The 12,359-nt window shown below is 47.2% G+C and overlaps 1 protein-coding gene across 1 annotated transcript in view; it reads left to right on the forward strand.

The window, feature by feature from the left end:
* The window catches only part of LOC119454023 (histone deacetylase 6), a 46,192-nt gene that overhangs the window by 15,077 nt on the left and 18,756 nt on the right, over window positions 1-12,359 (forward strand). Inside the window, exons 12-16 of the mRNA XM_049667875.1 lie at window positions 1,474-1,583; window positions 4,222-4,545; window positions 5,924-6,011; window positions 10,229-10,269; window positions 11,451-11,581. Coding sequence (XP_049523832.1) covers window positions 1,474-1,583; window positions 4,222-4,545; window positions 5,924-6,011; window positions 10,229-10,269; window positions 11,451-11,581 — 694 coding nt within the window. The remainder of the gene's footprint in view (window positions 1-1,473; window positions 1,584-4,221; window positions 4,546-5,923; window positions 6,012-10,228; window positions 10,270-11,450; window positions 11,582-12,359) is intronic.

Consider the following 12,359-nt stretch of genomic DNA (forward strand, 5'->3'; position numbering starts at 1 on the left):
AGTCACCCCTCGTCTTATGTGGTGGTCTTTAGCAGAATATGAGTTGTCTGGCAGCCTACAACGGGCAGGACGTGCCTGTTGGCAAATGCATAGCCAAGGCTGTATCCATATCCAATGTTAATTGCTGTAACTTTTTTTCCTTATCGCTGTGTTTTCTTTTTTTTTTTTTCTTGTGTGCATGTGCCCGATTGACCTCGTGTGTGATTTTCTTTTCTGGTTAGCGATGAGTAGCGATACGTGGAAACAGTTTTCAGCAGGGTTCAAAATCAAAGTTGTAGACTTCACCGAAACGAATGGCAACATGGCTGCCCGGTGCCAGTGTGGCGTTTCCTGAAAAAACAAGGAGGGGGGGGGGGGGGGAGCCGTGTGATGTTGGCGGGCACAAGAAGAAAAACTGTCGGCGTGCAACCCACAGAAAACATAATTTCGTTGGTGTCATATGGTGCATACACAGCGTCATACAGTACTTGCAGACTTTGTGTGGTAGCTTCATGCACGCTTGGTACTTGCGACAGTGCAGTCAATTCTCTGCAAAGCTGCAGTGCCGTTGTTAAAAATACATAAACCTGTCTTGCCAATTTTTTTTTCTTCTTCTTTCTTCATATCAAGAAATAAAAGAAAATAAACTTCGAACCCGCGTGCCCACAATCCCAAGGCGAGCGTGGTAACCACTAGGCTATACAGCCACGCTTGCAGAACGTGCATTTATGCGAGCCATATGATTGCGTTCGAGTGTCGTTGTCTTCGTCAACAGCTGGCACGTTCGCGCACTCGTGCTCTGCGAGGTCAAGAAGAGGTTTTGCGCACTATGAGAGAGAGAAAGAGACCCATTCACAGAGTGGGTCTGCTGGAAAGCGTTGTCGGCATTGCAATGCGGTGTCGGTGTTACAAGCTGCACTATGCAACGCGCAGTGACGGGCGTAAGTCCGAGACGCGCGAAAAGAAATTATCATCATCATGAGTAATAAGATGAAAAGTTCGCAGCGAACTTCAGGAAAATGCTGGGCTACGATCGCCCAGCTTCGCTGTATCAAGTGTTGCGTGGCCGTGTGCAAGGTTAAGCGTTTTTTTTACTTTTGAGGTAAGGGAATGACCTATATTCCCACCCGGACCTATTTTCCGGTTTATACGGTAGTATGTCGCGTACTAGAAGCGCGAAGGTACACAAAACAATACGCCATTTGACGTAACCTTGCGTGCACGAGTTGTAGTTTTTAATATACATAAAGTGAGTCGTCCGTAACAAGTGTCGCGGGTCTAAGACAACTGCATTGCGAAACACGCACCGCGAGACTTTCATGACTACACTACTTGTGTACAGCTTCCGCATAGTTGCCTGCTATGTATGAAAACAGAGTAGTATATTCTGCTTACATCTGTCGACGGGAGATAAGCACAGCCGGTGCAAGCTCAGTCAATTTTTTCAAGGGTGAAGATGTTGAGACATAGTTCTGCAGTGTTGTTTCTGTACAGGGCGGTTACTGCATACCATCCCTGGCAGAAGGCGTGGCAATGACCCTGCGCACTTTGTTGGGGGACCCCTGCCCAAGCCTGCCGCAACCATTCGGCCACGTCAGTGACAGGTGGAAATCTTTTGTTTTTTTCTGGCCACAGTGTGAATGTAAGGGTATGGTTTTAGGACGACAGCAAGCAATGATTTACTGCTGGCCTTGTTGGTGCAACATGTTTGATAGAGTATTGTAATAATAATTGATGTATATAGTAATACCCCACATGCAAAGGCAACTGACGCCACAATTTTGTCAACTTTCTGCTACCCACCACTTTGTTTTTGTCGCTGGCCTAAATTGTGTTGTACATCTACAACCATGTGAAGCCAGCAGTGAAGCTAAGAAAAAAAAGTAGGAGTAATTAACTGTGTTTATTATTTAATTGCAATGCAGAAATGCAGAGAAAATTAAATTATGAGAAAGGACAACTTGCTGCCAGTGGGGGGGAGCCGAACCTTCAATCTCCATGTGGTGCATGCGATGACGTCTGCTACCATGACCGTGTGTGGTGCTGCCTAAAGGCCAAACTTACACATACGCATGCCGGTGCGTGAAAGCTCGCACACATACGCATGCGCAGACGGTGCAGGACAGATTGCACGCATCGAAGCGCTATACCAACACAGATGCCATCTCCAGTCAAATGTCGGTGCTCTGGCTGTCTCACAAAAATACGAAACAATGTCTACCAAGGTGAAAATGGTGAGCCAGGTGGGCACGTGCAGGCGCACGTCTCGTAGGTTCAAACTCATTCCTCGTGAGGCGTGGCGAATGCAAGGTGAATGGGCATAAGCTTTTGCACGCCGGCATGCGTACATGTGGCTTGGCCTTAACACTCTCAGAGCTAGGTTTAGTACGGCCCCCGGCTGTCTGCGGAACAGGAGTGGTGTGCTTCTGGGACTAGTGTGCTTCTGTACCTGAACGTGAGGCATTTAGCACATTTTTTAATGTTTGCGCCTCTTCAACTTCAAAACTACTCGCCCATTGACTTCAATACTCTTTTGATATACTTACTACCAACTGTCCCGCCACATTAAGCAGTTGTATTGTGTCTGTAAAGGTGGGAGAATTATGTAAAAATGGTCAAGATTGGTGCAGAATTCGCCGCATTGCTTTACCACAAAGCACATTGTGAGACAGAGTAGCAGCCGTCAGTGAGAAGGAATAAAAATGCACAATTCTTTTTCCAGCTACCAGCAGATTTTTAAGGCGTTCTGTGTAGTATTGTATTTTGCGGATGTTTATTCACAACCCAGCTATTGCCCACCACGACAACATTCAAATCTCTCTAAGAGACAGAAAAAAAGTTTTCTTCCATAAGTAGTTTACGAGGGCAAATAGTAAACCAAAATTATTAACCACAATTTTTGGAATAGAATCAGGAGAGGGTTGAGCGCAACAACTGGGATGTTTGGCGTGGAATGACCCACTAGTAATATGCATAAAATTTTTCACATCAAATGTACCGAGAGCACTGCTGTCAGCACAACGATGAATGGCAACCTGCAGCGCATGGCCTCTGAGATTGGGTGGTGCACCTAGTGTATCGAATATCTCGGAAACCATTCCTACATGCATTCCACCAGCCTCGGAGGCAATGCTCATTAGTGCTGTGGGTTCCACATGGTGAGGTAGGCGTCGTCATAGCCTATTAGAAAAGATTTAGAAGTCGACAGCTCTGACATAGTATCTGATCATTTAAGGCCAGCACAACATAGTATCTGACAATGTCGTGCTGGCCTTAAATGATTTTCTCGTGCAATTTAAACTATGCCAAGATATTTTGCAATTTTTTGCACTTTTCTTTATAATGCGGTTTAACTGTACCACCTCACCACAAGCTCAGTTCCTGTTTGACTTTCTCGATTGTGACCGCTGGCTTCGCTGGCACTCGAGAACTTCTGTATGCAGCCCTCCTAAACCCTTTTAAGGCTCTATGTGCCTCTCTTCCTTGTGCCTTTGTTTCCTGGCTTTAAAGTCATTTTCTGTCACCTTAACCATTTGTTGACGAAAAAATTTGTTGTCTTAATGGGCTTCGGTTTCTTGACGAAGTTTCTTACTTAATGTCGTCAGCCAACACTGAATGACAGGCAGCAAGCATCATTTGTTGTTTTAGAGCAGGAACACAGGATGAGGTAGAGGTTCGGCACACGACTCGCTTTCTTTTGAAAGCACGGTCAGAGGAGACAGACTGATGCGTGATGTTCAGCTTCAGTGGTGTCACACACGTGATGCAAAGCAAATGAAATGTACAGCTATAGTTCACGTATGACGAGAGCTATCTGTACAAATTCCAAACAAAGCCATAGGTGGCTTGGGGTGAAGCCCACTTCCAGAATAATGTTTGCCTGAGCTCATTGGTTGCACATAGCACAAATGGTTTCCAGCAGAACGTTCTGACAAGAACAAAAAGTGGCGACAAGACACACTGGACGACAAGTTGCTAGTCCAGCATGTGTCGTCGTCCCTTTCTGTCCGTGTCGGTACGTTCTGCTGGAAACCATTTTTCCCACTTTCAGCTGTGTGCCTGGGGTTTTCCAACCCTATTGCTAAAGACGTTTGCGCAAAATGTCTTTTTTTTTTTCTCTCTTCATTGATTAAGCTTATTCTCAATGTTTTTTGCACATCTAGGTAGCAGATAAACATTTTATTCTGGGTATTTATATGTGCTGTCATTGAAGGGGTAATGGGGGTGGTGATCCCAATACAGTGTGACAGAAACCCTGCTGAACTGCGTGTCGGTGCTGCGCCCCCACTGGAAGAGCCTCCGCATCCAGGGCACGAGCGGCACGAAAGGAGCCGTTGCTGGGTCCTCGCATCTGCCACGATCCGAGTACCGGGGGCAGCTGGGCGTGCACCGCCCCGAGAAGTTCCCCACACGCAGTGGCTACTACGAGCACCCACCAGAGGACAAGGAACGGCTGGAGGGGGAGGTGGAGGCACTGAGATCCAAAACCAACCTGGAAGTGCCACCGAACCGAACCGCCCTGGTGTACGACGAGCGTATGGCGAAACACCGTTGCCTGGACGAGAGGTGCGTGGCTCTCTGACACTCCATGTTGTTGCCGCTGGCCATAAACTGCCTCCCGCAAGCTCATTTGCTGCCCCACGCTTCGCAAGAGGTCATTATGAGGAGGCAGTAAGTGGCCTGCCGGTTGTGCCTGTTCAAACTATGGCCGCTCCATTGACTTCCACGAGGATTATAGCGTCCTTTGAAGTTTTGGTTTCAGTTTTATTAATGAGGCAGCAACAATAGTGCTGCTGCATAGGAAAGCAACGCAATCGCTTGCCTCCTTATTCTCATTGCGCACGCTTCTAAATCTGGTGCCGAGGGCCACAGGCTGTACTGGATCCTTGTGCTTTTCCGGCTCCATTTCTTAATTTATGCTGGGGATCGCCATAATGCAGGTATGGAATGACCGCACCAAATTGCACCGAGAGTGGTCTCTTCACGCCATCCTGCTCGGAAGTGGCACTTTATCATGAAGTTCACACTGAGCCTGAGCCAAGTAAAGCTTTAAAACGAAAGATTTCTTCCATTGTTGCTGCCTCATTAATAAAACTGAAACCAAAACTTCAAAGGACGTTATAATCCTCGTGGAAGTCAATGGAGCGGCCATAGCCACAGGATAGAGCCGACACCGTCGGTGTTTCATTTGCTGTTTTCGCACTTTTGGGCTTGCTTTGCATTCCTCTCCAGCGCACGACGTTCAGAGAAGGGAAGATGGCAGTTTGGATTGGAGAGCAAACACAGGTGTTTCAACTTCTCTGGCAGATAGGCACTCATTATCATGTAATTTGCGCCTCACGAGCTGCTAGTTTGCGCTATTGCAGCGGTGGCTCGCCGGTTCATTAAATCTGTTCTGTGCCATTCCGCTGTGCGGTGTCTTTCGCCTTCGAAGACAGCGCAGTAGTCGGCGGACCCAGAGGCTCGCCGGCTATTGCGGTGGACCCAGAGGTCCGCCACAATACTAAGCTATCAACTACGCGACAACAGGTAGTTGATAGCCTAGTTGAGATTAAGAGGGAGAAATAGAGTTGGGCAGGTCATGTGACATGTAGGGTAGATACCCAGTGGCCTGTTCGGATGACAGAGTGGAGTACCCACCTAGGAAAAGGAAGCTTTGTCCATGGTGGTTGAGGACGAGGTGGAATAATGAGCTTGGGAAATTGTGCAGCCGGCCTAGGGTGGAGTTGACTGACACAAGAATGGGACACTTGGAGATCACTGGGGGAAGCATCTGTCCTGCAGGATGCAAATAGGCTGATGGTGATGACATGTTGTTATTGTTGTCCAGACCTTGCGCAATGCATTTGACTTCAAAGATGCTGGTAAAGGTAAAGGCACTGTCTGTCATAGGGGCTGCGCAGTGTGTGACATTGAGCTCAGAAAGCCACTCTTGTATGTGCAGGGGCCACCCGGAGCGACCCGAGCGCATACTCAAGCCCTGGCAGGTGTTGGAGAGGCGTGGACTGCTCAACCTTTGCCTCTTGCTTGACGTAAGCCCTGCCTTTCTTCTTGATAACGGCAGAGAATTGGCCTTGTTGCTACGACATATTGCTAGGAATAGCGCGGAAAAAGACACAGACGAAATGCATGTGTCAAGTCCTTCTTCGGTGCATTCCTTGCAACATTCTGTGCTATACCTTGCAATATGCCTCTGTTCCTTGTGGCACCTCGTCTTGGGGTCCGAATTGAGTGTTGTTTAAATAGGAGTGCCAGGTGTCCATGATCAATCCAGCTAGAACACTGGTTGATTTCCGCTCAAGTTTTGCACGGAGGTAGCATTCTGCAGTGGGTTCAGTTTGATACAGTCGCCGACTGATAATTTGGACATGCTTTACTTATTCGTAGCACTCCGTCGCACTGCCACTGCCCCCGTTGAGTTAAAGTATAAGAATGACCGAAATTTCTGAAACCTTACAGTGCGCCGTGCGATAATTTGGACTCCGACTGCATGACCGTGAGCTGATTTGGCCACTGAATCGAGCAAAAATAGTGATATTTTCGTGTTGATACGTTGCTGGCATAGTCGTCAGCTGTGTCGCCGGCGCCTCCTCGAAACTGAAACTTCCGAAGCCTAGTCAATCTAGTAGTCGCTGATGAAGATTCGGTGTGTGCATTGACGGTACTTTCGTCTTCTGTAGTGAGAGCATGACAGTGGGTGAGATATGGGCCACGATTTTGTAGCGATGCCTTTTGCTTCATTCTATGCCGCTCTTATCATGCACCGTTGATGGCCAGCTGATCCTGTTGATAACCCATGTGGAACATCGCTCTGACTACTGACAAAGCATGAAAAATGTGACAAGAAATAGCGTAAATGGCATTGCTAGAAAATGCAGCCGCGAATGTCTAGGCCTAAGTTCCTAGATATTTTTTTGCTTTCTTTACCTAGCGACAAGCTTTGAAGCACCGCCGACGAATCTCATTGGGCGGCACTCATTCCAGCAGCCTTGTTCTTCCTAACGCCGTTCACCTGCAATCACTTGCACGCTGCTGCAAGCTGCGTACAGTAAAATCTCGTTAATTCGACCCCGTTAATTTGGAATTTCGGTTAATTTGGATGCGGCGTCTGGTCTCGTCCAAAATGTGCATTGTTCTATGACTGAAGACTCATTAATTTGGACAGATTCGACCGCGCTTCGGTTAATTCGAACTCCCCACCGAGGTCGGGTTGCGACGGGGAAGTAGCAGCAAATTCCGCCGCTGCGGACTCGCACCCGAAATCGACGGCGCACCCAAACAACTTCGAGATCGAATCGTGGCCTCCAAAATTTAGAATGAGGTACAAGTGAGTTTCGCATCTCGGAGGCACGAAAAAAAAAAACACGTGACGCTAGTTTACAGCCGAAATGAAAGGCATTGCATCGCTACTGTCATTAGCAACGGGCAACTGACGGATTTGCTTTTTCTTCTTTCTTCTGCATTGTTATTTTTTGTTCGTTGTCTACTTCGTGTGCGTGCTCGTCACCACCGCACAAGTGATGCCGGGATGTCTTCTTCTTCATCTCCTGCCCAAGCCCCTGTAGCGAAGAGGGCTAAGTACGAAGCGAAGGATTTGGCTGCGAAGGTACAAATACTGAAGGCGTTGCAAGCGGGAGCATCCTGATGGAGAAGTTCCAGGTCACGAAAAGCACGCTGAGCAGTTACGTCAAGAACGAAGACCAAATTATGCAAGCGTATGACGGTGACATGTTCGGAGTCGAGAGGAAGAGGCTCAAAACGGCAGCGCACCCCAAACTAGAATAAGCGCTGTTGCACTGGATTGCTGTCTCGCGTGATTGCCCTTGAGTTGCCCTTGAGCGGCTCCCTTATCTGCGCACAGGCAGAGAAGTTCTCACTGAGCATGAACATTGACTCTTTCAATGCGTCAGAAGGGTGGTTCGACTGCTTCAAGAAGTGACACAGGCTGGTGTTCCGCAACATGTGCGGTGAAAAAGGTGCCGTCAACGAAAGTGTTGTGCATGACTGGTGGTCTGGACTTTCCGCACGCCTTTCCGCGTACGAGCCGTGCAACATTTTCAACGCTGACGAGACAGCACTGTTTTTCAAGGCTCTGCCTGACAAGACATTCGCGTTTAAGGGAGACCCGTGCGTCGGTGGGAAACGCAGTAAAGAGCGGGTGACAGTTCTTCTGGCTGCGAACATGACCGGCACAGAGCGGCTGCCGCTGCTGGTGATAGGAAAGGCAGCGAAGCCAAGGTGTTTTAAGAACGTTAAGCAGCTGCCTGTCAACTAACGCTTTAACCGAAAGGCTTAGATGACCGCCGAAATATTTCAAGCCTGGCTGCGTCAGCTATACCGCTGCTTTGCGGCCAAGGCTCGGAAGGTGCTGTTCGTGCTGGACAACTGCAGCGCGCAAACGAAGGTGTCTGGGCTCGAAAACATTGAACGTCTATTCCTGCCTCCGAACACAGCGGCTGCTCTGCAGCTGATGGACCAGGGAATTATGCAGTTTGTGAAAAGCCGCTATCGACGGCAGGTACTCGAGCGTATGTTTCTCTGCATGGAGGCAGGCAAGCAATGTGAGGTAAGCCTAATCAGCGCAATCCACATGCTCACGTACGTGTGGACTAACACGCCGCGTGAAGTAGTTGCCAACTGCTTCAGGCACAGTGGCTTTGTGCACGACGCTGCTGACCTGGATGTGGTGGCCGATGTTGAAAGCGGCGAAGAGCGAGACGGGCGCTACGTTAACATCATGTTAGCCGATGTGCTCCTGTGCGATTACGTCGCAATAGACAACGATGTTGCCGTTGCAGGCAAAGTGACAGACAGCGATATCGTCGCCGAGGTCATGGATGGGGAAGGGGAATCGGCAGACGAGTACCCCAACGATTCAGACGAGCATCCAAGCCACACAATGACTGAGGCTGCGCACGCGTTCACCGTTTTAGAGGACATCTGCATGGTTTCCTCAGACAGTGTGCGCGCACTGAGTCATTTACAGGAACTTGGCAAAATTGTGATTTCCTCGCACATTTCCTCCACGAAGCAAACCGCTATCACAGACTTCTTTAAGAAATAAAAGTCTGATGATGTCTGAATCATTTTTCAAGTGTTTTGGACGTACTCTCGATAATTCGAACCCTCGGTTAATTCGGACGTTCTCTCCGATCCCATGAAGTCTGAATTAACGGGGTTTTACTGTATGTAGCAGCGGCCATTGACGGTTGCATGCTATCTGGGAAGATAATGGCGGCCGACGGAGTAGATGTCGCTACTTAAAAAAGAGCAGTAAATCTAGGGACTTTAGTCTAGACCAAAAGCAAGTGCGTGCACACCCAGCAACGTGTTGAAAAACTTGGGTCATATTTCTGGACGATCATTTTTGAAGATGTTACATTTTTGAGATATTTTGTGTGACCAGCACTGGACACATCGACGGGTGGCAGCGTTTCTGCGCTGTGATAAGATAGCAGGCTTGGCACTGTGTCAAGAATGCTGTCGCTCATAGACACCGATGCGTCTCGCGCTAGTGATGCAAAATATAAGGTATCCAAGAATACGGCTTATCTTTTGTGGCCACTTGTAGAATACAGTCACTTATTTTCATCCGAATCCAGTATTTCGGACTCCTGATTGTTCTGCCTTTTACGTGGTCCCCGTCGAGATCGAATTATTGGTCAGCGACTTTACTATGTTTCCAACCATTATGCGCCTGTTTTGTTAACAATAAAACTGCATGTTGTCTGCGACAATGCCACTAAAAAAAAAAAATTCTTTTTGGTACAATGGAGCGGTGGCGCCATCTGTCACTGCTGTAGTGAAATGTGTACTCCACTTTAGCAGTGACAGGTTGCGCCACCATTTCATTGCAGCAGAATAGACATATTTTACAGCGTAAGCTGTTATGGGCTCATTACTTGTGCATACTTAAAAAGCATGCACAAACAATGTTGTTGATGCCAAAGCTGCAGCTGACGTGTGGATTGCTTTGAATTACAGCCGTCTTGAACGCCAGCAGTGGGAGCTTGTTGCAGTTGCAGTTTTGGTTTTGTACTAGATTTTAAAGTGCATGTCATTTTTTAGTAAATTCTACCAGAAAGAAAGTGCACCTTAGGGTTTAGTAACTACGGCACTGCATGCTTGCGTTCAGAAAAATTGGCTGGCCGAGGTCTAAATCTCTGAACAGTTAGAAATGAAGGAGGAATTTTGTGTGGGGGCCCCTGTGAATCAGACTGTAACGCAGTTCCATGCTCTTCTTTTGCAGTCTCGGTCAGCCACCGTGGACGAGTTGCTGCTAGTTCACGAGTAAGTGAGCTGACCGTCCTCTGTGGGTTGGGGTTCCTCCACATGCTTATCCAACTAACCTAACCTAGCCTAACCTTTTTGTCTCAATTTGTCGAAGTCTTAGTGAATCGTTGCACCTGAGTTCAGTGATGGTGTGGGCCCTGCACACTATCTAGAGTAATGCCTTAGATTACTGATAGATGCAGCTTACACAATTGCGACCTATGTTTTATTACGGATCTACCCTGTAATTGGAGATCGCAGGGAGAGGCCTTTGTCCTGCAGTGCACACAAATATAGGCTGATGATGACTGATAGAAGCTTGATGCTTCACTTTTTCGAAAGTTTCAGATTGGCAGTAGTGCATTTTCTAAAGATAGTAATAATAATAGTAATAATAATAACAATAATAAAGACGGAAAGGCCTAGGGCAGAATCTTCTTGTAATGGTATAATGAGTTGGCATTGCTCTTCGAATTGGTTCAGCAGTAGCAAGAGCACATTGAATTAAATAATAAATAATTACAGTAGAACTTCTTTTAAGTAGGCTCTGATTAATTTGAACCGAAGGCCCTGGCCGACACGCATATGTTTCTGTAGGTCAAGGCTTTCGTTATTTCAGTCAGCATGCATGCACCTGACCCCAATGGTGAACTCTATGGCATCAGCCTTAGCGGCATTAGGGGAAAGCAAAGGCATCAATGACACGCCTATCTCCTGCTGAAAGTGGCGGTTTTCGAGAGTGTAGTAATCATGAAAATTTACGCTGACGCTGCTTTGGCCGACCTCTCTGCCTTTCTGTAAATAAATTTTTCTCTCTCTCTACGCTGAAGCAGGAACCAGGGTACGGTACCACCATGTTTGACATAATGGTGTACTATGTTAGACATAGTGCTATTCCTTATAATACGTAAACATTGCATACATTAAGATTCTCCAAAGAATGTTCATTAACGTAGCATATGTAAACCTAAGAAACGTAAAACATGCAGAGCATGCGCAGCGAGAACAAGGCTATCTCTTTTCGTATGTTTTGAGTTTACGTTTGCTCGGAAATGCTATTAGAAAAGTGCCTGCTGTTGGAAACGATGCACCGAAAACCCTGCATGCCGTCCTAGGTTCATGTGTAAATGTTTTCACACCTGTTCTCTTACCAACTAGGGCGCCTTCGCAATCTTCTTCAGCTGATTCTCTATGCGCAGCAAGAAGCATGTGCAGAAGATGCGCAGCTGCCAGGAGATGGAGAGTGCCGATCTGATCAAGCTGCAGGAGAAGTACTGTTCAGTCTACCTCTGCCGTGTGAGTGAGCTGGGCCAGCTAGCTGGCACGTTAACCCCTTAACTACCGATGATGAGATAACTCACCATCGCAACAAGCGTCCTCTGCTGCCGACGACTAGTGAACTCGTCGCAAATCTTTTGGCAATTCTTGCACAAGTGTATGTGTTCAGTTTCTTGTAATTTTGACAAGAAAATAATGCACACTGACTTTAGCCAATTTTTTAAATTTTTTTGTCATGAACAAACCAGCCCACATGCATACGCATCTGTAATGTACATACAGTAAAGCCTCGTTAATATGTATCCTCTTAAAATGTGCTAACGGTTAAAACGTAGTTTCGGTGCTGGCAACTGGGAATTTAAAAATGGCGTCCTCCTCTGTGGGTGCGCGTGCCTGCAATGGCTCCGATCCGGAAAAAAAAAAAACAATGTTTGTTTGCGGATGTTTTGTTGGAATCGGACAGTGAAGAAGTTTGGTTCTTCTCCGAGAGTGGCAGCGAGGACACTGAGCAGCATATCTTCTCGGAATCATCGGATTATGATGACAACAGCGTCTCAACGTGTCGGCAGTGGACGCCGATAGATGTAAAGAACCCCCCATCGCCACCTCCCAGGTTTGTTTTTACGGCCACGCCTGGCATAAAGGTGCCCATGACAGAGGATGAAAACTGTGTGCAGTATTACTACAGAAAATCGGGCAATCTCTGCTGTGCAGTGCAGTAAAGCCAACCCTCTCTCCATATTTAAAAAAATATATATTTTGTGTTTATCTTCCAAATAAAGTGTCTTTTGGGATATATTTTGGTTGTTTCAAGATACGTAGAATTAATA

This window comes from Dermacentor silvarum, chromosome 5, assembly GCF_013339745.2.
Source record: "Dermacentor silvarum isolate Dsil-2018 chromosome 5, BIME_Dsil_1.4, whole genome shotgun sequence".
NCBI lineage: Eukaryota > Metazoa > Arthropoda > Arachnida > Ixodida > Ixodidae > Dermacentor > Dermacentor silvarum.